The sequence below is a fragment of the Scomber japonicus genome, chromosome 19 (genome assembly GCF_027409825.1).
Source record: "Scomber japonicus isolate fScoJap1 chromosome 19, fScoJap1.pri, whole genome shotgun sequence".
Classification (NCBI taxonomy): Eukaryota; Metazoa; Chordata; class Actinopteri; order Scombriformes; family Scombridae; genus Scomber; species Scomber japonicus.
Window position 1 is genome coordinate 24,698,884 of NC_070596.1, and position 27,332 is coordinate 24,726,215.

The 27,332-nt window shown below is 38.5% G+C and overlaps 1 protein-coding gene across 5 annotated transcripts in view; it reads left to right on the forward strand.

The window, feature by feature from the left end:
• The window catches only part of mast4 (microtubule associated serine/threonine kinase family member 4), a 102,813-nt gene that overhangs the window by 65,754 nt on the left and 9,727 nt on the right, over nucleotides 1–27,332 (forward strand). For 3 of the 5 annotated variants that reach the window (XM_053340705.1, XM_053340707.1, XM_053340708.1), the window contains 20 exons: nucleotides 4,978–5,066; nucleotides 8,822–8,891; nucleotides 9,721–9,799; nucleotides 13,187–13,341; nucleotides 13,443–13,518; nucleotides 13,618–13,827; nucleotides 15,269–15,370; nucleotides 16,060–16,192; nucleotides 17,306–17,367; nucleotides 17,500–17,591; nucleotides 17,824–18,032; nucleotides 18,154–18,292; nucleotides 19,600–19,732; nucleotides 19,830–19,995; nucleotides 21,958–22,059; nucleotides 22,771–22,893; nucleotides 24,043–24,152; nucleotides 24,903–25,024; nucleotides 26,285–26,499; nucleotides 26,920–27,120. In XM_053340705.1, coding sequence (XP_053196680.1) covers nucleotides 4,978–5,066; nucleotides 8,822–8,891; nucleotides 9,721–9,799; nucleotides 13,187–13,341; nucleotides 13,443–13,518; nucleotides 13,618–13,827; nucleotides 15,269–15,370; nucleotides 16,060–16,192; nucleotides 17,306–17,367; nucleotides 17,500–17,591; nucleotides 17,824–18,032; nucleotides 18,154–18,292; nucleotides 19,600–19,732; nucleotides 19,830–19,995; nucleotides 21,958–22,059; nucleotides 22,771–22,893; nucleotides 24,043–24,152; nucleotides 24,903–25,024; nucleotides 26,285–26,499; nucleotides 26,920–27,120 — 2,588 coding nt within the window. Of the gene's footprint in view, nucleotides 1–4,977; nucleotides 5,067–5,734; nucleotides 5,836–8,821; nucleotides 8,892–9,720; nucleotides 9,800–13,186; nucleotides 13,342–13,442; nucleotides 13,519–13,617; nucleotides 13,828–15,268; nucleotides 15,371–16,059; nucleotides 16,193–17,305; nucleotides 17,368–17,499; nucleotides 17,592–17,823; nucleotides 18,033–18,153; nucleotides 18,293–19,599; nucleotides 19,733–19,829; nucleotides 19,996–21,957; nucleotides 22,060–22,770; nucleotides 22,894–24,042; nucleotides 24,153–24,902; nucleotides 25,025–26,284; nucleotides 26,500–26,919; nucleotides 27,121–27,332 lie in introns of those variants that run through there. The other 2 variants (XM_053340706.1, XM_053340709.1) reach the window with 2 other exon arrangements.

Sequence of the window (27,332 nt, forward strand, 5' to 3'; positions counted from 1 at the left end):
TTGCTCTGATTTGTAGGTATCTCTAGCTTTAATAACACATTTTATATAGAGTATTATAGTCAAAAGAGATCTATAGCTATGCCTTTGTATAGTTCATGTGTCTAACAACAGTGGTTTGATGAGGTTGAGGGTTTTGCATTTAACCTCATATGGAGCCGTTCCAGGAATCTCACACATCTGCAGTACAGCCATACAACACTGTCCTACTTTCTCCCTATCATCTTCGCCTAGAGCTCCTTTATCCCCCTGTAAAGCTTCACTACACCAACATGATTCCTTCCCTCCCCTCCCACCCGCCTCGGCCCCTCCGTGCACTCAGCCTTTCCTGCCACAGAGGTGCTTCCACCAAAGCTTTAGCATCAGATGTGACGAAGTTGGCCTGCTTGCAATGATTACTTTTTTTTTTTTTTTTGGGTAATATAATCCCACAGCGGTCTCTTAATGTCTCTGTGAGTGGCACTCAGCTCTCTAACAGGGGATACACTGGGATGGGTAGTCAGAGGGTGAAGCAACAAGAGGGTTGATTGGGCAGCAGTGTGGCATTCTCTTGGCCTAATCCACAGTGAGAGGGTATAAATAGATCTCGTTAAAACTGATCCTCTTTGACTGAGCACCTGTGTACCAGATATTATTCACGCCCTCCCCATTGTGATAAATGATTCATGGCGTGTGTCCACACTCCTGATTGCAGGGGCCGGCCCTAGAAACCACTCGAGTAAGCAAGGATTGAATGGGCTTTCAGTCAAAATAGGGTTTCCCTTTTGATTTAGGGAGATTGATTTGTTTTTTGTCGCCGCAACACGACTGCAGGGGGACTACAAGCCACTTGGGATACTTCACTGGTACATTATCACTGTCTGAGCAGGTATATCCTCTGTGCTTAAACAGGTGACAGTGAGACGGACCTCAGAATTTGTCTATAAATTGTATTTAAGTTTGGTTTTTCCTCCAGTTGAGTCATTTACAGTCTTCTCCACACATGACTCAAACTGAGAGAAACTAACTTGAACTTCCTGTCCACTGTTGCATGACTTCTGCAGTATGCCACATTACATTATGCACAATTTCTGATACTATTAAATTCAAAAATCTCAATCTAGTGTTGATAAAATCACCTTACACCTTTGTGCAGATCACATCACATTGAATTTGCAAGTCAGAAATTACTTAATTCTGAGTATGGCTGCAACTACTGATTATCTTCTTTATCAGGTAATCTGAGGATCATTTTCTTGATTAATCAGTTAATTAGAAACAATGAAACACAGTGGAACACGCCTATATAGTTTTATAGAGCCCAAGGTGATATTGTGCTGTGATATCTGCATATTAATTTTCTGTCAATCAATCAACCTTTACTCTAAACGTCTTGGCTCTGCGTTGTGTTGTTGTTGGATGGAAGAATTAAGGAGGAGAGTCCTGTGTGCTGCCGTTTATTGTCTGAATAAAAACACAATATATAACGTTCAGTCTTCCAGTCGGCTCACTGTTGTCTGCTCAAATCCTGCAAACTATGAAAGATCATCAAATTATTAGCACTGTGGTTTACTTGCTAGTGTCATGAGCAATATTTCATGTTATACGGTATGACTCATTTACCAGAGTAAGAAATGCATTACAAATCTGTGTTAGACTTGAAAGTAGCATTTTAATAAGTGGCAACATTAACTTATACAGGAGACATATTGGCATATCATGAAATAGCAACGTTACACAACTGTTAGCAATATTTATCTACTGAGAAACTTTTACTACTGGATAAATGGCAAGACGTTACTAACACTGACACTATGTTGAGTGAGCATTTGTTAACAGCGTTGTCTTCAGTGCTCTAAAGCCCCCTGACAGTCCAGGAGTTAACAGTGTCAGTTCGACCGAGTCCAGCCAGGGACCTTTTGTTGCGTGTCAACATCTCGCTATAATCCCGACTTCCTGTCATCTCTCTCTACTGCCAACACTGTAATAACAGCACAAAAGTGCTCCAAAAATATGCTAAAAAAAATCAAATAATGTCTTGCCAGGTCTGATTTGTGTATTTGCCCAGTAAATACTAGAGTAGGTACTCACTGCACAAATAACACATACAAGGTTGCTGCAAACTATTTAAAAATATGCTAACCTGGCTACATTAGCTTTATTGAGGCAGATTCACTGGCATTTTTTAAATTGAATGAATAAATTACTTTTAATTATGAGGAGCGAAATCTCATTAATTTGATATTGCAGTTTAATGCAGTATCATTAACTTTTGCATAGAACATTAATGTGTTGTTTGCTAAAGAAGAATAAATAATCTGCTGGAGGCACATTGACGGTTTTGGCTTTTTAAGCAGTTTCCGAAACACTTCAGTCTTGGTTTTCCGGCACTAAAACCTTTTAAATGCAGCTTCAGTTATGTGAAAAACAAATTAGATAACACTTGATTGCTGTACCAGATATCTTACAACTATTAGATGTCTCAATGCTGACTTTAGGTATTGTAATAGTTTGGGGGGTTTTATCCACCTTTAATCATACTAATGTAGAGAAGGATGGAGTGTCAAGAGCTTTTTAGACAACGTTATCAACACTTATTTAAAAAGAAAAACAGCCAGACTCCTCACTATTGTTGACGTGACATTGAAGCTCTCAGGGCTTCTGTGTGTTGACAAAGAGATGAAGACTGCCTGCTCATGCATTTCTGCATCACTGCAGAAGCCCATGTGCATTTGATTGTTCTGTACGATCCATGCTGCAACACACAGACAGGCGAGCTGCACCTGTGACTGCCTGAAACACTCTCTCTCTCTCTTTCTCTCTCTCTCTCTCTCCCTTTATCTTTTCTCTCTGTCCCACATTGATGCTTTCTCTGTATCTGTATCATTGTTGTACAGAGAGATCTTTTCAGCTCTTAGCTTCACTATTCAAACACTGCGGAGAAAAACTGGAGGATTTGTTTTTGTGGCGTTTTGAGCTATGCACAGGACTGGAATTAACATCTTAAAAATTCAGCTGGAAATGGTTCAGTTCTCAGAAGAGGTTACATAACGGGATGTCATTGAGTCTCTGACCTTGAAGTGGATTCGTGTTCTTCAGGCGTTATGTGTTTCCACTGAGAGTCTCTAATTTGAAAGTATAAACCCATGTCTAATCAGGACACTGAACGTCGAGACTGAGCTTTTCCGTCAAAATACTTCATTTCTTCTCTCAAGGTTAAAAGCTGGGCTACAATTATGAGTCACATGTTGTTGATTACAGCCGCTCCTTGTGAGTCACAGTTCAGTATTAATATGACCAACAAAAATTAAAAGCATCCTGGAGTCTGTACACTGAACCAAGATGCTCGGTGTCTGTGCCTTTTATGATGCTGTGTGTGCAAATATTTACTGTAGGCGTAATGACTGCTATGGTGATGTGTCTGGGCCAGTATATCATCTTGAGGGCATATTTTAACAGTATAATATAGTGTTTGGTTGGAAATATATTCCATAAACATAATTACATGTTTAAAGTGGTTGCGGGGGTTGTTTTTATGCACTGTTGAGATGGTATAGACAAGTCAAAGCTGTCAGCAGATAAATGGCATGGAGTGTTTTTGTTTATGAATAAAGATTAGTCAAGATGAACTATACTATTTTTTATAACTATCTATCTATCTATAACTATCTATCTATCTATTTATAACTAAATATCTATTTTATAAACAGTCCACAAAGAAACAAATATGTTGCCAGATTGAATTGACACATACTGTAATGTGGATCATTACAGGTTTGATTTCATTACTGTTGGCACAAATTATTTGAAGAATATATTTAAGGAAGTAAATAAAGGCCATAATATACATAAACAGGATTAGTATACAATATATATATCCACACATATAGTACCAAACCTGCAGTGTGGAAGTTTTGCATATAAGTGAAAGTCCATTACATTTTAGCTCTTGCCTAACAAGTTCATGCAATGCTGATAAAGCCCATCACCATCAGATAAAACTGAATTTCACAATATGCTGAAGATTTTAATCCAGTGTTGGGCTTAACATTCATGTGCTGATGAATGCATACTGGCTACGCTCTATGTGCACCAGAGACTTCCACCAGCCAAGCGGCTAACAGTGCACAAACAACACATCCAGTTAGCTCTCTGATAACTTGAATTTCCAAATGTTATCAGAGCCTTACTTTGTGGTGGTTGTGTGGTGCGTGAGACAAATTGATCCTTTTACAACCACAACAGTAGCAACAGAGTAGGCTATGGTGGAAGCACCTGTCAGCTGTTTTTGTAGTTTCTCTCACTGCTACAAGGGGAACATAAAAGTACTGTACTATAAATTTAGATTTGAACAGAATTGAAGTAAAGCAATGCTGATCGTCTCTTTGTTGGATCACATGACCGAGAGGACGTTACCTGACCAAAGTCTGATTAAGTCCATTCAGACTCCATTAATTGTCTTTGGCTGCTCAGATGTTCAAGTTAGATCTGAGGTTGGCTAAATGAAATTAAGAAACTTGAAAAATAGTTTATGTATATTGAACCCTTATATATTTTGTATCTGAATTTATGGACCCTAAAAAAACATTATTTAATATCAAGTTTTTGATATTCTGCTACTTAAAACTATCTTCTGTTAGAGGGGGATTCAAACCACATGAATTTAAATAAGATTTTAAAGTAAAATATGTCAATGCTATCATTTCAGTAATATTCAACATTAAGTATTCAGTGTTGGTTGAATTTCATATTTAGTTTATTGAGTTGCAGCCTTTCTTTGCTTACTGATATCCTACTTCTGCTTGTTCCCATTAGCCCACTGTGTTAGAAAGGCTTCTTTAACTTGAGTCTCTGTTTAAAGCTAGTGTAGGCGTTTGCTGTAAATGTGTTCTTCAGTCATCTTGAGCATATGAGTTCAGATTTTAAATAAAGACATTTTCTCATAAGCTGTTTCTTTGTCCACTTTTCCTGATCTAATATTTGGCTCTGTGGTTTCACCAGCTGCAGAACGAGCAACAGAAAAAGCCTGATAGGAAGCGGACAGTCGTCAGGTTTACAGCGACCTCATTCGCCCCTCTCATCTCTTACAGGTAAGTGTGTGTGCAATGTTTGTGTTTGTGTTTATGTTTATGTGTGTGTCTGTGTGATGTGCCCCAGAGTTAGAAACACATGCTGGTACACAAGGGGTGGGGAGCCATTAATTCACAATGTTCTCTAACAGGAATGCAGTCCATTGTGTAATGCAAAGAGGGAAAAAAATAGTAGTTTAGAAAACAGCACAGTAGATGTCTGTAAAGTCCTCCTGTTTCTTTCAACATAGATTTTATATCAAATTAAAGCCCTTATTTTTGTGGCACCCTTATACAATATGGATTTACTCAAATGGTTAATAATGCAAATTAAATATTATATTTGTAGGCCATAACAGCATAAGAGTAGAGTCTTGTGTTAAGGCATAGCATAGAAAAGCTCTAAGCTCTCTAACGTAGTAATTTAATTTAATAATAATGTTTATCAGGATAATTGTGTAGTTTTTAGTCAGAGCGAACTGTGCGGTGTCAAGTAGAGGTTCTGTGATTGTCCTGGGTGAGGAAGTGGTGGCCTGCAGAGAGGAAATGCACAGGAGCAGAGGGAGGGGAGGCCTCATTTACCACAGGGCGTTTTATTTCCTGGCATTGGTCAGCAAAAGCAAAGCCGCAACTCTCAGTTTTTCAGTCTGTATTCGTAACGTAGCGAAAATGGGGGACCCAGTCTTCAAGATGGACTCAGACTCAGAAAGCCACAATGTTGTTGCTAATGAGTGTGTTGTACTCTGGGAGGACCTAACACTGTGGCTCAGACGTAATATTGGTGCCAAAGGTAAGAAAAACATCCTTTTTACAGCAGTTCTATACCTGGGAGCATTCATGTAAACAATGGTGGTGTATATTAATTATGAGTGTTCCTACATGGAGTTTAAGGTTTAGCTCTGAACTCTGGTTTTCTTCAGCGTGTCAGGTGTATATTTTATAATAATTTGCATGATGTCATCCCTCTCAGACGATGTTCTTAACAGCTAGAGTAGTTTTTTTTGTTTTTTTATTTACAGAGCTCCAACAATAAGCATATCAATCGATCGACAGGAAATTAAACTGTATTCATTTTGTGTTGTTTTTTTGTTTTTTTTTAAAGTTCCAGCTTCTTGCATGTGAATATTTTCTGGTTTATTTAGTCTGCTATGATTGTTAACTGAATATCTTCGGGTTGTGGGGCCTTGAGCACAAAATAAGACATTTTAGGTTGCGTCATGGTGAAGTGCTTGGTGCTCAGTGATCAACATTCTTCACCATTTTCTGACATTTTATAGACCAAACTAATAAACAACATATTGATTGATAATAAAAAATAATCATTAGTTACAGCTCTGTTATTTATTTGAATCCTGATTAGCTGTTATCAGCACCAACAGCTACTCTTCCAGCAGTCCTTAGAAATTAAAATGTCAATGCAACAATAACTGTGAATGTGATTATGAAAATCAAAAGTAAGCAAACAATAATGTTGGACATATTCACATACATATGCACATACATCAGTACAAGCATGTGTAATAATACTGTATAAAACCAGCATTAATATGAAGGAACGAGGTGTAATACTAGTTTGTAATATAATCAGTAGCACCGCACTCGAATGCCAGCGACTACCGAGTCTAAAAATCCAATATTGAACAACAAACTTCCGCTTAATATTCTTATCATAAACTAGGTCATCTGTATTGTCTCTTCAGGTGTAGACTCAGCTCCCAAAGGAAGCTGTTATCATCTTTAATTGGTCATGATTAAGATTAAAATGCAATTAAATAGGTGACATTCACATCAGTAACGAGAACAATTCCAACGTTCTTCCGCAGCATGGAAAAGTCCCGTCTTTATCATCACTGGAGGTGGTACCATTGTACATCGGCTTCTGGTTAATTAACCGTCGTGTCGCTCCCTTAGTGACGGATGTAATTATGTCTGATTAATGCTGGACCATAGGCTCATTTTAGCATTACGGGTTTTGGAAACACAACAGCTAATTGGTGCCTTTCAGGAAGTCCCAACAGTTTAATGTGCTCAGTGGCCCAAAGCTTCTATAACCAACAAGGAAATAGTATGTGGATATTACTAGTGGAGGTAAAAGGCAAGGCAAGGCAAGGCAAGGCAAATCTATATATATCACACATTTAAACAGCAAGACAATTCAAAGTGCTTTACATAAAACATGAAATGCATCAAGACAGATTATAAAAGGAGATATAAATACGGCATATATGAAGAAATGATGTAGATACTTTACTTCTTTAGGTGCAAACCCTCTTCTTTAAACCATAAAGTGCTATATAGCCATTAAAAATATTAGTTTCTAATAGATTATCATCTGTTTTCCTTTTTCCTCATTTACCTTAAACTCACCGGCCATTATGTGCATTCATAGATCACAATTGAATCTGCATTTTAGTAAAAATCCCCATAAAAAGTTGCACCACTTTCTCCAGCACTTGCATTTCTATGGTAACATCAAGGCAGTTTTGATGAGTCGTGCGCCTGTCAGATACGTAGTAGGTTTACAACTATCACATTAGCAAAGCAAATCACTTGTCTCTCAGAAGTTGAACCATTTGAGATCAGTGAGACGGGAGTATTAAACCACCGTACGCTGCTACCAGGCGTTTCTATGTCTGATATTCAGAGTCAAGGCACACGTTGGCATGCTGAGTGAAAACCGAGAGGCTTTTAAAAACACATTAGTCAAAGCATACCGTTTTACTATTACTGGCGAGAGGAGGGCAGGGAGGGTGAGAGATTCTGCTCGGCTGCCCGCAAAAACTCTGCATTCAGTGAATATGCGGCTGGTGAAAACAATCCGCTGGAATGAGTCTGTGGGTGTGTGCACTTTACCGGGCTACTGACCTTCTTACTTTCATGAAACCAGTGGACTGTAGAGATGTACTGTGAGATATCGAAAACAAAACTATGCACTAAACTTACTTTATTAGACTGATGATGAGACAGTTTTTAAGTCCACAGTAGATGCATTAGTCCTTTAAAGCTGGGTGCTGCCAAATTATGAGATATAAAATAAATGTCCTTTTATGGTAAAAGGAAAAAAAAAGATTTAACTGTCACCGTAATTGTTAGTGTAGAGTTGATACAAAAATGATTATTATTGATTAGGAAAATCGATTATTACTTATTACTCAAGCAAATGTGGCTTATATGGCTTAGTTTCAGTTTTTAAATGGTGAGTTTTCTTAATGACACTTTCTAGACTGCACAAGTAATATTTACATTAATAAATAAGTCAAACAATCATAAGTTTCTCTCCATAAGCTTTTTGTAAAAACAATTCATTCCAAGCTTGAATTGGCTGAACTATAGATCCTCCATCACCTGAATGAATGTGAATAAATACTAATGTACATAGATTTTACAAATTTTACATCCAGTTTTCAGCATTTAGGAACGATTTCAAGGAATGTTTCAAATATGTAAATATATAAATAAATAAATGACGTTGCCTTTTATATAGGAAAAAAACTTTTTTAAGTGAAGTCTTTTGAACATCTTTGCAATGTTGATTGTGATTTGTAGTAATTCAATCGTCAGTAGTTTGTCATTCTTTGCTTTGGCTGCAAACTGAAGTTGTAATCAACTCTTTCTGGTTGTTTCACTCTGTGAGATTAATTTTGTTTAAAACTCTCTCTCTCTCTCTCTCTCTCTCTCTCTCTCTCACTCTCTCTCTCACTCTCTCACTCTCTCACTCTCACTCTCACTCTCACTCTCTCTCTCTTTCTCTTTCTTTTCTGTGTTTTTTCTTGCAGGAACGAGTCCTCAAGACAGTCCTAGAAATTTCTCTCCTAGTGCCTCTGCTCATTTCTCCTTTGCACGAAGGTAACACAAGCATGGATATTTACGTGATTTACAGCTGAACAAATCAGCCAGAATAGAACAATCCTGTTGAATCCAGTTCCTGTGCCTGTTGGACCATCTGAAAAAGACCAGATGGAGACAGAAACAGATATATTTTTTAAATATTTAAAGCTGCCGTGCTCTCTGTCGTAGGCAGTAAAGACATGCATTTGAAATAGCCTCTGTGCCTTTTCCAAAATAGTAATCAAAATCCTCTGCATCTCAAAAGCCTTTCTTTGTTTTCCAAATTAGCAACAAAAATGTGTTTCTTTTGTATCATTTGCCAACATGATATCATGTAATTGTGTATTTTTATTATAATCCACAGTCATTGCCACAGAGCAGACAGGTAACTTCACATTAGGCTTCACATTTATTTACCCCTGAATTTTCATAACCCTACATTTGTCAAGTACACTCTAGACTTTATAGCCCCCTTCATTAGTTTGTCTTGCCTTAACTCTTAAAACCCTTTTTTGGAAAGTTTCCTTTCACGTCATACTGGCATCTAGTTTCAGTTCCACATTCAGTTACCTTATCATTTCTCCAATTTCTGCCTCCCTGTCTAGTGTAACCTCATTTGGAACGATACCAGAAAAAGGTCACCATTCATCTACAACCATGCAATCACTAGGATTGTTGGAGATATTTCACATCTTGTCAGTACAAACATGGAAATTGGGAGCATATTTCATGTTTCTACAGACCAATTTGCATTAAGAATGTGTTTGATAGATTATTCTCTCTCACTGGCATTTAAAAAAAAACAACTAAAAATGTATGTTTTTGTCTTTTTGCTGTTGTGTGACAGGACTGATGGTCGCCGCTGGTCGTTGGCCTCCCTTCCCTCCTCTGGTTATGGAACCAACACACCCAGCTCCACCGTCTCTGTAAGCATCACATACTCACCCAGTCCAGTCTTACTCATCTGGCATCAGGAAATGCAACTAATCCATTGCAGCTAAGCAGAACTAAATATATCAGCACCACTGAGTAGTTAAACCTAGTAACTCACAACAGGAAAATATGGAATTGTAGTTTTTCAGACCAATAAATTTGATGATCTCCTACATAATAGTTGTTACTTAATGCTGATGTCCTACTAGAGTTATTTCCTTTTAAATCAGTCAGAAAAACATCAACTTTAATAGTTTATATTGAGCTTTTAGCCAGTTTAACTCACAGATGTATTAGTTGTTTAATGTATTTGGCATTACTATTAATATTCAAGTATGATTATGACTGAATCAATAGACTGAAAGGACAAGCAGCATCCCTAAAACCCTAATCCTGAATCCTAATCCTCATGGAGGTCTGAATTAAGTTTAGTTTAAGGTGATATGCTTAAAACTTTGACTCAGTTATTTTTACTCCACAACAGCTAAGCTACTGGCTTCCTTGACATTGGCATGAGGTCGTTACCTAGATCATTTATATAGAAAAATATGTTTTTATACAGTCTGAACAACAAAAAAGGACATTACAGTAGCCCAAGGAAGAGTAATGTTCCTTCTTTCACAAAAGCCGGGGGTACAGCGTGTAATTTTAGGCCGTCCCAGATGAAAGATGACCAAAGTGAAAGAAACATGGCAATATCTTTCGTCATGGCTGCATAACTATGGTCTTACTATGCACTGCGAGAGAGCTTCAAAGATGGCCTTTTTATAAATTTAAGGAAAACCATCTGCTACAGCTCACATCTTCTAACCAACTGATAGGGATGTAAAGGTGCTAAATTCAATTGTGGAGGTAAAACAATCAAAGTGAAACAAAATCGTGTCGAGTCGTGGCGGCCGAAGCCTTTGTTTGTTTGATGTGTCCTTCAGCTGTTACCATGACATTTTGCTCGGGTGCAGCTCTTAGCTTAGCTTCATTGTAACGCCGCAGATGGATGAAGCACAGTCGATGGTGTTTTCTTGTATGTTGACTTGCATCCTAGGAATAGGACTTGTAGCCTAGGATGCAGTAGGTGTGATCATCATAGAGTCTGCATACATCAAACTTAATGTTACACCCAAGTTTATGAGATCCATGTCACACAGTGTGGCTCGCAATAAACTTCTAAGATGATGCTTAAATCTCTGTTTGTTGTTTCACCAGCTCACTGACAGCTAAAACTTTTACTTTCTACAGATGTAAAGACTTGGTTAATTATGTAATCACAGCTTCTGTGATTTGAAATTTGACCTCTTTCAAATTTGGGAAAAAAACCTATTCATCATTCTGCCCCCTGTTAAACCCAAATTTGTTGAGAGTTGGTCAAATAAACATCTCTTTAAGTCACCGTGAAGAACAAATTTTAAAAAATGACTTTCACATGGAATTTAGTATTCGTCATGTCGGCTGTGTTTACATGTGTGACTCGCCCATAGCAGCCACTACAATTGTCCGAGGCTGCGTGTGAAGAGTGAATAAGCACTCTGTATGAGAGGCAAAGATTCGTACTGCAGTAAACACGGCTTTGACAAGAGGACACACACACACACACACACACACACACACACACATACACATACACATACACACACACACACACACACACACACACAGACACACACACATTCCTCTTTCTTATTGTACCTACTTCCTCTGTCTACAGCTTTAATGGCACGAATGTTTAAAGTTTAATTATTTTTATTACATATGTTTGATTAATCACATTTTACACAACTAAAAACATCTCTCTCTGTCTCTGATGACTTTCACTCTGAGAGAGAAAACTGTTAAGTGTAAATATGAGCATCCTATTGGGAGCAAACAGAGCTACAGAGCGTTTTACATACAATAAATGTACACCCACACACAGACACTAATACATTTACAGGAATTACAAAGTGGCATGGTGATTAAGAATTGCCCGTATTCATATTGTGTGTGTGTGTGTTTGTTTTGGGGGGGGGGGGAGTTTAGGGTTAGGGTTAGGGTTTTGTTCAGTATTTAGTCATTTCCTGCAATTTACACCATCTATTGACGGAAGCATGCTCTTGTTTTGTCGATTTTAAACATCAGTCATGAGTCAATAGAAACAATCACTTTTGTTTGCATGTGGTAATAGCGAGGCACAGTTGAATTATTCAGTGCAGATTTCTTTAATAAACTGTAAATGTAATGCAAACATTAGCCCATCATCAGGACTTTTTTTTTTCTTTTTTTTTTTCTGGTGCTTCGGTAATTTGCATAGACAAGGCAGCTTTATTTATAGAGCACATTTCATTACATGGAAACTCAATGTGCCTTACATTTTTATAGAAGAGAGATGTAAAAACCGCATCAATGCAGTGGTGAAAAGGGAAAAAGAAAAGCTTAATAGATTATAAAAAATGATTAAAAAACCCAACATTTATACATAACCACATTACCTACAGTCACATATTCATATAGGTTAAACATGAACCTATGAGTGTAGTGAAATTATTTTATATCATCATTTTTTTCTGAGTTATTTGTTTGATAAATCATTGTTTCATGTGATACTGGGAGTCCACAGTACACATGGTTATTTAAGGTACTTTAAAGGAAATCTGTTCATTCGCTTTCTTGCTCTGTCTGTTGTAATTTGTTCACTTCAGCTTTTGAATTATATATTAGTTGTTAGTTACTCAGCTGTAAACTTAATAGTAATAATAGTAGTGTAGTAATAGTAGTAACCTTTTAGATGGAGCCAAGCTAGCTGCGTTATTATGGATCTCGCTGCTTTTCTTGGCTTTTCCACCCTGGTTATAGTCGAGGTGTGAGTTAAATAAATGATATATTAGTTGTTAGTTACTCAGCTTTAAACCTAATAGTAATAATAGTAGTGTAGTAATAGTAGTAGCCTAACCTTTTAGATGGAGTTAAGCTAGCTACGTTATTATGGGTCTCGCTGCTTTTTTGGCTTTTCCGCCCTGGTTATAGTCGAGGTAACAATATCACAGTAAGCCAATGAGAGGCAGAGTAAGGCAGGAAAGTAGTGAGATCCATAATAATTGAGTCTAGCTGTTTCCCCTATGCCTCCAGTCTTTATGCTAAGCTAAGCTAACAGGCTATCAGTCTCCTCATTCTACTCTCAGCAAGAAAGCGAAAAGGCATATTTCCTTTAAATGTTGAACTATTCCTTTTACATGCAGCTGTTACCTGTGGATTACATAAAGTCAAACTACCAAATCACAGGATTGTCTGCTGCTAGCATGTTTGTTTTTTGTTTTTTTTGTTTTCTTTTGTTTTTTTTATCCATATATAAATTTGCCATCTCTTTTTTTTTTCTTTTCATGTTGAATATATATTTGTTTCATTTCCAGTCATCCTGTTCATCACAGGAGAAGCTGCACCAGCTGCCCTACCAGCCTACGCCTGATGAACTGCACTTCCTCTCCAAGCACTTCTGCACTGAGAGCATCTCCGGGGACGAATGCCGCAGAGCGACGGCCATGCGACCCCGCTCTCGCAGTCTCAGGTATAGTTTTTTTTACCTCCACAAATGGAATATTATCTTCATATGGTAATGCATAACCCTTCAAACCACTCATCTGATTTCAATCCAATTTGTTTTTTCAGCCCTGGGCGATCTCCATCATGTTATGACCATGAGATTATTATGATGAATCACGTCTACAAGGAGCGGTTTCCAAAGGTAAGGGGCTCGCAATAATTCAGATACAGCCATGTGTGGTCAGTCATTATTTTTTCTGCATTATCAAAACTTGCACCTCCCTGTTTTTTTTCACTCTAGGCCACAGCTCAGATGGAGGAAAGGATTCAGGAGATCATCCGCAGTAACTCTCCAGAGAACGTCCTCCCTTTGGCAGATGGTGTGCTCGGCTTCGCCCACCACCAGATAATTGAACTGGCCCGTGACTGTCTGGAGAAGAGCCGGCTAGGACTCATCACCTCCAGCTACTTCTGCGAGCTCACTGACAAGCTCGAGAGGCTCGTTCAGGAGGTGAGCGCGTCTTGAGAAATCAGCGGTGTTTTTTCGAAATCAGTTCATCAAAACACAGATGAGTGTCGGCTTTCTAAAAAAAGAGATTGTGTGGAAATATGGAAACGGTGTTAATGGCGCGCCCCAGTTTGTGCTTCTCATGTATTACTAATATATTCAAATCACGCTGCAAAGCATTTTTCAAAAAATACCTACACAGCAATGTTTGAAAAACCCAGAAGGTAGTAAGCCACACTCACTGCTTCTAAAACACCTGGATGAAATATTGATTTTTAACTTGTTTCTGCACTTATATTTCCTTATCCAGGATGCCAGAAAGTAGGGCTGGACAATATATCGATATTATAATAAATGTATTTATGTAGCACCTTTTTAGTGCTTTGGCAGACAAAGCAAAAGCAGTACAATACAAAGCAAGACACACAACACAGAGAGCAGTAACACGACTGAAACTGACAAGATGAAGGTAGAGGACAATGAAAAACAAGAGATGATGAAAATATAATATAAAAAGATATAAGATATGTATAATATGAATAAAATAAAATGAGATAAAGTCAAATAAATGGAATAAAGTAACAGTAACAAGAAAGAAACATCACATATAAGCTAGTCTGTAGAAATGAGTTTTGAGAAGTGATTTAAATAGTGATTCAGATATAATCTTGAAAAGTGATGTACTGTAATATGACATAAGTGTTGACTTTTCTTGGTTTTAAAGGCAGCATTACAGTAAAGAAATGTACTTATTAGGCTGTTCTAGCTGATTTATTATTTTCCTTTGCACATTTAGTCATTATATCCACATTACTGATGATTTTAGAGCAAAAAATCATCAGTATTAAATATTTTGTGAAAGCACCAATAGTCATCCCTACATTACTGTCACAATATTGATATCAAGGTGTTTGGTCAGTGATATTGTGATACTACTGGAAATTAGTCACATGCTCTGACTCCTTTTGTAATGTTTTTATTGTATAAACATTAGAAAAAAGTCAATATATATATAAATAATACTGGTAATCTGTTTAAATTGTGGTAAAGTTGTACAAATTGAGCAAGGAGAAGTGTATTTAGCAGCTATGATCTTTGTTTGGATTAGGAGAAAAAGGTGCAATTGGGAAAAGGATGAAAAACTCTTTTTTGCCCCGTGGACAGAATATTTTTTCCTCCAGATGATTAAAACAGTCTTTTACTGTAGGATTCCTCTAGTGTTGTTAAACAAGCTTCTGGGTTTTTTAAAGATAGCCAAGTAATAATATCTCACAAAACCAAGCACTTAGTGTAGTGATTTGAAAGTAATAGCAGTAGATGAGAGGTGCAAACTGAGGCCAGAGTGAACCCTGCTGCCTTTCTACAGTATCTGACTTTTAACCATCACACGACATCATGTGAAATACTGAGGTCTTGTCTTTTCTCTGGTTTGTTTGCCGTGTAGTCCACAGAGAGGTCAGAAAGCGAGGAGGTGAACTTCATCAGAGAGGTGGTGAAGAAGCTCCTCATCGTCATAGCTCGACCCGCTCGACTCCTGGAATGTCTGGTACGTTTGAAATCACTAAACTCGACTCTAAAATAGGTCACACCCTGCTAAAGTGTGAGTCAGGGTACTTAGCATAATACGTTTTTAAATAATTGAACTATTTATCTGCTTACCCAGATGGTAACGACTACTACAAAGCTCTCGCACTCTAGAAAGTCTTGGAGAGACTTGCATCAGATTATGAACTCTGAGTGACTGTGAAAGAAAAAAAAAATCACCTGCACTCACCGCCACACCTTCATCATGCAAAATTCACATCTATCATCATGTGAATTTTCCTGGTGAAGATCTGAGGACAGTGGGAATAGAGTGGAGATGTGTGCAGGATTATTTGATCCTTTCAATTGACTCAAACTTTTCATTTTATTATTACAAGTCCTATTAAACAGACTTACAACTTAAAACGTCACATTTCACATCATATTTGAACAGGAAGTATAAATTTGAGATTATCCAGCTCTTTCTTAGCAACATAAATTATATAAAGTTTAACAATCTATAAGGTGTTTTTCACTATCTTGATCAGAGCTGCTACACGATCCCATAGATATCATATAATGCACATAAAATAGACTAAACTGTCACTAAGATGTTAGAAAATGAGGCTACCATGCATCTACAGGCTTAATAATACTGTTCTTTTAGACACCGTTCAGACCAGAATATACTAAAGTGTGTTATGTCTCCAGGAGTTTGACCCTGAAGAATTTTACCACCTTTTGGAGGCCGCTGAGGGACACGCGAAAGAGGGCCAGGGCATCAAAACTGACATCCCACGTTACATCATCAGCCAGCTGGGACTCACACGAGATCCTCTGGAAGGTACAAAAAGGATCAGTGACAAATAAAACACATAAATCTTTTGCAAGGAAAGTGTCTTTATCCACGTAGCTAGAAAAGCTGCAACGTTATTATAGTAAAATACGGGGAAAATGTTTGGCTCTTCCTCCTGATAATGACTTTAATATATAAAAAGCTATTTTTCAGCATCACTGGAGCAGAGAGGCACAGTTTCATCTTCTGTAGGGTTTGTAAAAAAAAAAAAAAAAAAAGATCAAATACATCTCTACAAGTATTTCTCATCTTATATGATTCCTCTGAAGTGCTGAGTATAACTGTTAGTATTACTTCAGTAATATCAGGCAGTGATGCAGTAAATATGACTAAAGTGAATAGAGGGTAAGTGTTGTGGTGAGGCTGTAAAGGAATGAAAGCATTAAGCTGTGGAGGGAACTAAAAGACAAAGATACTATTGACTAATGTCCTGCACTGAACAGACTGTCTTTCTAATGACCCTCCGCCTCTCCAGATTCACTAACCAACAACATTCATTATGACTAATTAGAAAGGAATGGCCTCCCCGCAGACCTTATACAGATCCACACAGGCTGGCTCATCAGCCCATCTCTCCCTTCATTTCCCCTGAGTGTCTGCTACGTTTCGTTTTTTGCCCAGTGCCTGAAGCAAACCTACAAGGAAGGACAGATGTTAAATAGCAGCAGAAATGTGTTTACAGGCTCTCTAGGGATAAGACAAACACTCCCTTGTGAAATTACACACATGGACTTTGGCATATATGCAAAAAAAAAAAGATGCAAGGTGGTTTATAATGAGCACTTGTTCTGCAGCTGTGATTTTCAAAATGGGTGTTAGACATGTGTTAGTGTTGCCACGTCTCATTTCCGCACCATTTATTCTCAATTCAGATTGTTTTCGAGTCAGCAACTCAAACCTAATAGGTGAATAAAGGCTAAAGTCTGCTGTTTTCCTGCTTAGCTTATATTGCATTAAATCTCTTTGTTTCCCAAAACTGGACTGCAGAACATGCTCAGAGGTTTCACGTGTAGTCATGAGTTTATAACACACTCACAACAATTTATTTTATTCATTACAGTATATCTTTTTTTATTTTTTTTATTTTTGTTCCCACTGTAGAAATTGCTCAGTTGACCAGCTGCGACAGCGGGATTGCAGAAACTCCAGAAACAGATGACTCCGTAAGCACTCAGAAATTGATTATTGTATCGATCCTCCTCCATCTTTACCGCAGGGGCTCACCAGCAAAATCCAGATTTTTATCTTTTTGATTTGTTCTTAGTGTTTGTGTCTCTCCTCTTTTGCCCCTTAAGTCACAGAGCCTCAGCGCAGCCTTGAGGTCCCGACGTAAACCCTGCGAATTGGACTTTGAGATGACAAAACTCATCAGCAACGGTGCCTACGGGTAAGAACATCTTATTTCATACAAGATTATCTCATTTAAGGATAGATGATGTGTTACTGCCCAGAGCTTGAAGAGTGGACTACTGGCTTTTCTACTTCTTCTCTGGTTTCTACTAGACCTTAATAACAATGAACAATAAAACAGATTTGATAAAAACCCCAAAATTTGAGACATTACAAGCAGCAGGTGTTTTTCCCCTAGCTGACTGATACACTTTATTTTTTTTCCACAGTGCCGTTTATTTGGTTCGACACAAGGAAACTAAGCAACGGTTCGCCATGAAGAAGATCAACAAGCAGAACCTGATCTTAAGGAACCAGATACAACAGGCCTTTGTGGAGCGAGACATCCTCACCTTCGCCGAGAACCCTTTCGTGGTGTCCATGTACTGCTCCTTCGAGACCCGGCGGCACCTGTGCATGGTCATGGAGTATGTGGAAGGTCAGCAGCTGGTGGCGGTTTTAAAGCTGCGGCGGATAGCAGTAAACTTTTTTTTTAAAAAGTGTGTCTCCTGTGTGTCATCAGAGGCACATCTGTAACATCGCTCCGTTGATCTTTACAGGAGGAGACTGCGCCACCCTTTTGAAGAACATGGGTCCCCTGCCTGTGGATATGGCCAGGATGTACTTTGCAGAGACGGTCCTGGCTCTGGAGTATCTTCACAATTACGGCATCGTCCACAGAGATCTCAAACCAGACAAGTGAGACCCTTTTTATGAAATTTTAACTCTAGTGCAACTGGTGTGTTATGTATTTGCAGCATTTCAGTATATCATGTATATAAAGCAAATCAAATCATACCTTCTATTTAATGCTCTATTCTTCCTATTTTTCTACACTTTTTTATATATTTTTTTACATTTCTATTACTATTAGTGGGGCTAGGGGGGTTTAATTGTATGTTTTAGTGTTTGGGTTTTATTGTTTCCAATTCTTACTGTTATGTGCTTGTTTTATGTAAAGCACATTGAGTTGCCATTGGGTATGAGATGTGCTATATAAATAAAGCTGCCTTGCATTGCCTTACCTATAATGGGAAGATTCCATATTAACACAGGAGCTGCCAAACATCCAATAATTAGCAGTTGAATTTTCATTTTTGACAATATAACATCACTTGGGAAATCATTTTTTTTACATAAATAAATAAACAAAGGTTTTAAACAGTGACATTCACTATGCAGCTTTCACTCCAGGAGGGAAGATGATGCAGTGTCAGGCTTGAAATTGAGTGTCAAGGTTTTAGGCAAAATAGTAACAACTGAACTGAGTCAATCCCAGCAATTATATTTGGCAAAAAAAACCCATTTAATTATTCTTTTATCCCAAAGGTGAAAAAATGGCACTAATCCTAAACCAGTATTCTCATATTGAGTTTTTCTTTTTGACATTTTTGCAATTACAGGTAAAACTTTTTTTTTCTTTTTTTCCCCTCACAAAATTATTCCCATCTCCAAAAACGTTTACTGTATGACTGGACTTGTTACTTTATGGTTTTGCACAGATTTTGATTTTAGGTACTTTACTTGAATATTTAATGTAGTGCTACTTAATACATCTACACCACTACTTGTAATTGAGAGCTATAATTACTCATTTCTTTACAAATGAAGATCTAACACACAAAACATAAGTAGTTAATAAAATATGATGCACTGTTATAGATTAAACTACACATTGATCATCATTAGCATTTAAAAGTTATGTCTATGTGGATTTATCAATAATAATAATCATCATCATCATCATCATCAAAATTTCAGCTCTTTTATTTGTAATAGAGTATTTTTACATTGTGTTAGTACTTTTATTTGACTTCGAAAAAATGTTCTGAATACTTTCTCCACCACTGTCAGTATGTCATAATGCTGAATAATGCAAATAAATACAAATAATCTGTGCAGGTTTAATAATAATCCCTGCCAGGAAGCTCAGCTGCATATTCTAGCTGATTAAAGAGTCTGTCTTAATTATTGAGTCCTCCTCTTCTTTTCCTCCTTCCTCACAGTTTGCTGGTCACCTCAATGGGTCACATCAAACTGACAGATTTTGGGCTGTCCAAAGTTGGGCTGATGAACATGACCACGAACCTGTATGAAGGACACATAGAGAAAGATGCCAGAGAGTTCTCTGATAAGCAGGTAAATCTTATTTAACTATTGAAATTCACCTCAATTTTTTACCTCAAACCTCATCATGTTTAGACCATTTCTTATGTTTATTTTTCTATCTCTGTAGGTATGTGGGACCCCAGAGTATATTGCTCCAGAGGTGATCCTGAGACAAGGCTATGGGAAGCCCGTGGACTGGTGGGCTATGGGCATCATCCTCTACGAGTTCCTTGTGGGCTGTGTGCCTTTTTTTGGAGACACACCAGAAGAGCTGTTTGGACAGGTCATCAGCGGTCAGTATTAACTCCATTTCCTCTCAGATGATAATTAGAAACAGGACTTTATTGTGATGTTTCTGCCAAACAATGACCGCTGCTCAAACCTCACTAATAGGCAGATACGTGATTCTCAATCCAGCACCATCAGCTAGCCTCGGATATTAACGCAAATTGCTAGTTCAAGCCAGTGAAATGAGCTTTTCATCACATAATGACTTACAAGATATTTTAATTACACTGCACAGAAAACACATTTCATGTAGAAATCGATACACAACCTTATTTTTTCCCTTGTTTCCTCTCCCACGTTTGGATTTAAGTATGAAAAAATAGACACATTTCCAATCGCAAATTCAGCGCAGCATCTGGTGCGTAGATGCTGTCGAGCACATCAGGAGAAATTCCCAAACCTCATTCAGAGATAAACATTTGCATAGTGACCACATGGAATTAGTTGGTATGCATATTTCTCAATTTACTGAAGACTGACATTTCCCTGAAGGCCAGTAGCAAAACAGATGGCCGTTAAGTGGATTTAGCTTGACTTTAGACCACAAGTGAAGTCTTAATGTTATGATGATATTGCTTCATCCTCTTTGGTCTCATGGTGACAGCGCAGAGAAAATCTTAATCTTGAAGAGAGGAGCTTTTATCTTGTCGTCGGTGTGGCTCCGATCAATTGTTGAGTTGTTGGATAACAGCCTCTATCTGTGTCATAGCAAATGAATGGCGTGCCACAACTGATTTGGTATGCTCTCAATCAAACTGTACCAAGCCTCTGAGAGTGACTGTTAATTAAAGGGGTCTGTACAGACTGAATGCATGCCACCGTGGCCTCAGGCCACGCATACATATTCATAGCTCCCTCCCAAATTTGATTAAAATGGGGGACAAACGGTGCACAGAGCAGACAATCAGCATGGCACAGACAAGCTTTACTCCCCTTTTCATTGCTTATCCACGAGGCTTTTCAAGAAAAACCCACAGCACATGTAAATTGTCTCGTCCAGCAGTGTTCTTCTCCGTGATAACTTTTTCTCTCTTTGCTGGTGTACAGACACATCAGAGTGGAAAGCAAAAAGAGTCAACCTTAGTGGGTTCAAATTCAGTTTTTTTTTTAAAACAACAAAACATGTATTTTTTTATTCTTCATGCTTTAAATGGTAATATTATTCTTAAAGACAGGTATCCTGTTTTCAAACCATCAAGGAGGCGCACACAGCAGGGGGGTAAAAAACATGTTGCCACAGTGTCACGAAAGTTTATATATTAACATTTTCAGCATTTAGAAATAAACAACTTGGTGGCAACAAGTGAAATAACAGTTTAAAGGATAAATCTGTTGTAGAGCTCATCTTTGCATCTCCAATTCTTTTTAAAACATTGGCTCTGGCTAGCTGACACTGATAGCAGTCACAACGCTAAAGACTATACCAACCAACGAGCAGCACAGGTGAAAATGCCCCATTAAACATGTAATGTCAGCATTTTTAAGACCATAATTAATGTAATATCATTCATTTTATCAATTTGGATAAAGGTTGTGGAATTGCTTATCCAGCACTTGGATGACCCTGATGAAGGCCACAAGCTGAAACGCATTAGTCTAACAAAAAAGTTATTCTGTGCTACAAGTGTTGCTGAAGTTTTGCCTTTTTTATACTTTTTTTCCATTCTCCATGCACTTTGGAAGTAGTGATGTTGTGCCAGAAATCTCTACTCTACAGGGTGTTTTCCTGCTTTGGGATATTGATCATTCATTTTGAGATTCTTGCAGTTTAAGGCCCAAAAAAACTATATGAGCTTTCAGCCATTCTGCTTTGTTTTCTACCCCCCTGTGTGCATCTAGAGGAGTTGTCTAATTCTAAAAACCACATCTTACAAATATATGAGCAGCTGAGACACATTCACTGCTTGTGTTTTGAGTATTTTAAGATTCAAACTGATCTCATGCGTTGTGTGTGTGTCTGTTTCCAGACGAGATCAACTGGCCTGACGGAGAAGACGCCCCACCTCTGGACTCTCAGGAGCTCATCACCATGCTGCTCAGACAGAATCCTCTGGACAGGATGGGTGCAGGTACCAAGCTACACAAAGAGCACAGAAAATGTGGCACAGTCAGTAACTTGCTTAGGACCAGACTGGCACGGCAGGCCATCATAAATTCTCATGTGACCGTTAGTGCCACCTCAGCACCGCTCATTATTCCAAGTCACAGGGGGAGAAATTGAGGTCACCCAGCAGCACAGCAGTTTATCCTGTGGCCTGCTCACCCTTTCCCTTTGATCAATTGCAATTATTTCCTTGCTAGTCCATGAATCTAGTTCCATGCATGATCAGGCACCAAGAGTGAGTAGATCTGTGGACTGTAAAAGTGGCCACGACCTGGGACAAAAGCTTTTAATCAGAGGGACGCAACGTTGCCAGTTCAGTCTGGGGGCAGTCGGACCCTCAGTGTGCATCTAAACCCCCCCCCCCCCCCTCCCCAATCCCCCCTCACCAAGCTGCCATTCAGAAAGGTTCCCACTAGTCCACGAAAGGTCACAGGCAGGAAATTGTACTGCATAATTTATGGTCATGATATCAGTTTGGCCTGCAGCCACTAGGGAAAAGGAAAACAGAGTGTAAGCGTTTCTTCACATCCTGTGTCTAACTGCACCATTCAATGTCAATGCCCGGTGTTTTGTGTCCGTTGTTTTCACAAACAGGTTTTTTTTTCCCTCTCTCTTTCTCTCTCTCCTGAAAATATTATTCATACTGATTACTCATCGGTTTTTATATTATCTGCAGGCGGGGCGGCTGAAGTGAAGCAGCATCAGTTTTTTCACAACCTGGACTGGAACAGCCTGCTGAGGCAGAAGGCCGAGTTCATTCCTCAGCTGGAGTCCGAAGATGACACCAGCTACTTTGACAGTGAGTTAAATTCACAGGAAACAAAGAGCAGCAACAGTTTAGCTCAAACCTCTTTCAGTTTTCACAATGTATCGATCCACATATTTATAGATAGATTTGCTTCAGCAGTACATTATGCCTCCAGAACATAGATATTTACATATAGTTCATACACACATATATGCATACAGCAGTTTCATTACATAAATACAAACATAAACGCTCATACATTTAAAAACAGACTGCTACGGGACAAAACATGCAGGTTTTTTTTGCAAGTGTCCCACATGGAAAAAAGGGACTTAAAGGGTGTTCAGGGTCATGTTTTATAGTGAGTGCCATACGAGTGATGACTCCGTTATCGGGAGCTCAGAAGCGAGGGGTTGGCAGATCAATGATTTTGGAAACAGCTTTTTGTTCTTGATGCAATTTAATGAACAGTCAATATTGTCCATTGGGGATAAACTTCCATAAATCATAGCAAAAAAGATCTTGCCTCTTAATCGTTGTATATTTAGAGTTTAGAGTTCCAGTGATAATTTGAACTGTACATCCATGATTACAGTAAAAATAGGAGCTGCTAACACCTAATTTAGTGAGACTTTTTATGATCATAAACAAACATAGACAAAAACTAGCAGGGTTCAAGGTGAAGCACATGGCTAAAATGTGCTTAATCCATGGCAACAGTAACCCAGTGCTTTCTTATGAAACATTATGGGAGCTGTTGTTCCAAAACTTGAACACTATGATTGTCCCAAATAGAGGTAAGAAAAAGTCAATAGGCAAAATCTATTCATGTTAGCTTGATGGACTCATTTGACATTATTAAGGTTCAGAAATCGCTGTCAGCATTGTTATTATATTCCCAGAGCACTGACGCTGTCCTCTATCCCTTCACACAGATATTCGCTTTGTGTTGAAAATGAAAAACTCAAACTATTTTAAATTGCATGAGCCCTACAATATTTTTCATTAAAAGTGTCCTACAACATTTCTGGCAAATGAATGACTTTTCTAAGTAGCTCATTTTTGAAAATAACAATGACATTCAATGACTTTAATGTGGTCATCTTCCATTTTCTTATATTTAAGACACCTTATGGTACTTACAGTAACCAGTAATAAGTAAAAAAGAGTCAGAAATCGAAACCTCTCATCTGTTCCCAGCTCGCTCTGAGAGATACCATCACCTGGAGACTGAGGAGGAGGATACGAATGATGAAGACTTCAATGTGGAGCTGCGGCAGTTCTCCTCTTGTTCACACAGATTCTCTAAGGTGCGCCCCTTAATCTTCACTCTCAGATTTCTCTAGTGTCACACTAACACTTTCACATTATCATTACCGCCAAAGATGTTAGTCATGTAAATGAGTCAATGCCCTCATCTGTCCTGATCCGTCTCTCATGGGAAACAACGCAGGAGCAATAAGTATTTCATATGGAAATTTGTGTCTAGAAAACATAACCCCCTCCGTCTCCTTTTAGCCCTACAGTATTAAACATAGATTTCAGCTTTGCATATATTTTCCGCTTGCAAATCAGATCGGTGTGTGTGTGTGTGTGTGTGTGTGTGTATGTCTGCGTGTATGTGTGTGTGTGTGTGCGCAAATGTGGAGCACAACACACAATACAGTCATACAAGCTGAGAGTCATTGTTGTGCTGCATTGCAGTATGCTTCCCTCTCACATCAAAACAAAGCATTACAGCGTGTCTCAAAAAGCAGCGGGGCGTCTCAGAGGAAGTGTTGAAGTGCTACACAGAACCTTTCCTCAGCTGCACCCAAACTCCACGCCTGTACGACATGATGAAGTCTGCATTAACATAGACATCACAGTGTTTCTGGCCTCGAATACAAGTGTAAAGAATGCAAAGGCACAATGACTTTTATCCAGAATACTGTATGTCTATGAATCTGTCTTTCTATCTTTATTGTAAATATTTCCAAACATCTGCATAAAGAACAGCATTTTTCATTTATAGCATGCATGTACTAACATGAATCGCTGTCTCTGTGTGATTGTTGAAGGTTTACAGCAGTCTGGATCTGTCACGTGGACACCTGGAGGAGAAAGGAGAGACGGAGGAGAAGAAGAGTGAGAGCCCGCTGACTGTGGACTCTCTCAGCTGGACGCCAGACTTTGCTGAAATGTACGCTCGTCTCCATTTTTCTTTTTAAATCAAGATTGTAGCTGGAGTTCATTACGCCTCTGTACATAAAGATGATTATGCTGCAGAGATTGAAGACACAGTTCAGTGCATAATGCCTGAACTTAGATATTGTATTAAACTCAAGATGAAATGAAACCATCGCAGAACTTGCAGACAGAAACAGAAATGTAATTGTTTTTGGTATGTAGCCAGCCAGCAGTAAACAAAAAAATCACTACTGGAATACATATTCAGACTTTTTAGACTGAAGTGAAAGTCTCAGTACATGAATATAGATATAGTGTTTCCTCACTGAGCTTCAATAGAGGGACATTAATCCTGCAGTGTGGAACTTTTACATATAAATGAACGTACATTATATTCAAGGCCTTGCCAAATGAGTTCACACAATGTTGATTAATTCTATCAGAGCCAGATTAATCTCTCTGTATTTCACACTAGACAGAGTTTTGAAATCTAATGGCAGGTACAACATTCCCACGGTGGTTGTTGCTGGACTGTCAAAATATACATTTTGGGGCCTTCTCTATGAGCCTCTCATTCAAGGTGTGCCTGCATTGGCCCATCAGAGGCAAGCACCATCCTTTAGTCTCACTGCCAGCAGGGGGAGACAAAAGTCCTGCACTCCAGCTTTAAAACAACAGGAATGTTATGCTAAAAAGACTGAGGCTTTGGGAGATCTTCACTTGATTCGACTAATTCAGACTACTGAAGCCTCATACTAACTACAGTTTAACTTCAGAATCCAGTTTTTGATATGAGGAGGACTGTAGATTTTGTGCCTGATCATTTACATTAGACTCATGTTCAAAAGGGATTGATTTCTAAGCCGGTATGAGGAGAAAGAAAAAAAAAAAAAAAAAAAAAATTCAGTATACTGTACATATAGGCCAGTGAGCACTATTAAAATGGACTTGACTAAAGTAGATTTGAAAAATGGTGAACTAATCATTTAAGGTGCTACAGTATGAATCAAATACATTCTTTTCTAGGGATTTATATTTATTTTCATCAGATAAGTTATAGATAAAAAGATTTTCAGTTAGGCCGGTAGGTCGGTAATGTGGATTTAAAATTCCCAGCTGTTAAAAATTGGGAAAACACACATAGTTCTACATCATTATAGAGAGGCTGTGTGTCTCTAATTGACAATTTTAGTCTTTGTGTTTATATTTATTATAAATTACTCTTTTAGGTTGAGCGTGAGGCTCATGAGAGTCTGTTTTCTCCTCCATCCAGGCCCTCCCTGTCCCACTCGACAGACACCGAGAGCATAAATCAGGCCGCTCGCCCCAACTTGCTACCAAAGTTCGCCATCTCAGCTGAGAGCGAAGGAGACGAGACCTCCGGCCTCGGTGACCCCAGCAAGGCCTCCTTCTCCATCGGAGAGCTCCCGCAAGATGAGCCCGACGCAACCACACCTGGTAGCACCCACAGTGGAGCAACGCTCTCTGGTACAAAACTTACACCTTCTACATTACATCTAACACAACTTTACGATGCATGTGTTTGGTTTTCACTTGAGATGGGCATTGAAACGTGTAAGTTATGAGATTCCTGGAAAACTGAAACAGAGAAGTTATAATACTGTTTCCAGTTTTTATGCTAAGTGAAGCTAACCCATTATTGGCTGTGGCTTCATATTTTATGGAAAAGTGAGAGTGCTATAGATCTTCTCATCTGACTCTCAGCAAGACAGCAAATAAGTTTATCTCCCAAATTATTATATTTATTCAAATTATAATAATTAAATTTAAAACATCAAATTCAGATGTGTTCAAATGTGCTAAATGATGATGACAAACAAGTAAAACTCCTGATCAGTTCAGCGTAGTTGTGTTCCTGACTCCATACACATCTTTTCTGATAATTAGGAAGTTTCTCTGAACATTTGGATCAACTGACGCCCAGAGGTGAGGGAGTGGAGAGCCCCGACAGTAGCAGTCATATTTCCGGAGACCAGGCGGTGCAGTCCAACTCTCTGCGACCTGAGAGTGCCGCTGAGAAAACCGGAGCTGTGGCTAAAGTCCCAAAATCCGTCTCAACTAGCGCCCTCTCCCTTATGATCCCTGGAGGTAAGTGGGAGATACACCTACACAAAGATACGTTGACTCAGATGTATGATCTCAAACAGTTCATGAAGGTCAGAGCGATTACGTTTCAAGAATTACAAAAAGGGCAACAGAGTTTGAGCATGTACTGTGAAAGAGATGAAAGTACACTATGGATCTGTGTGAAATTGGCCCAGCATGACACCTGCTGCGAGTTCAATTTTACAGAGTGGCTG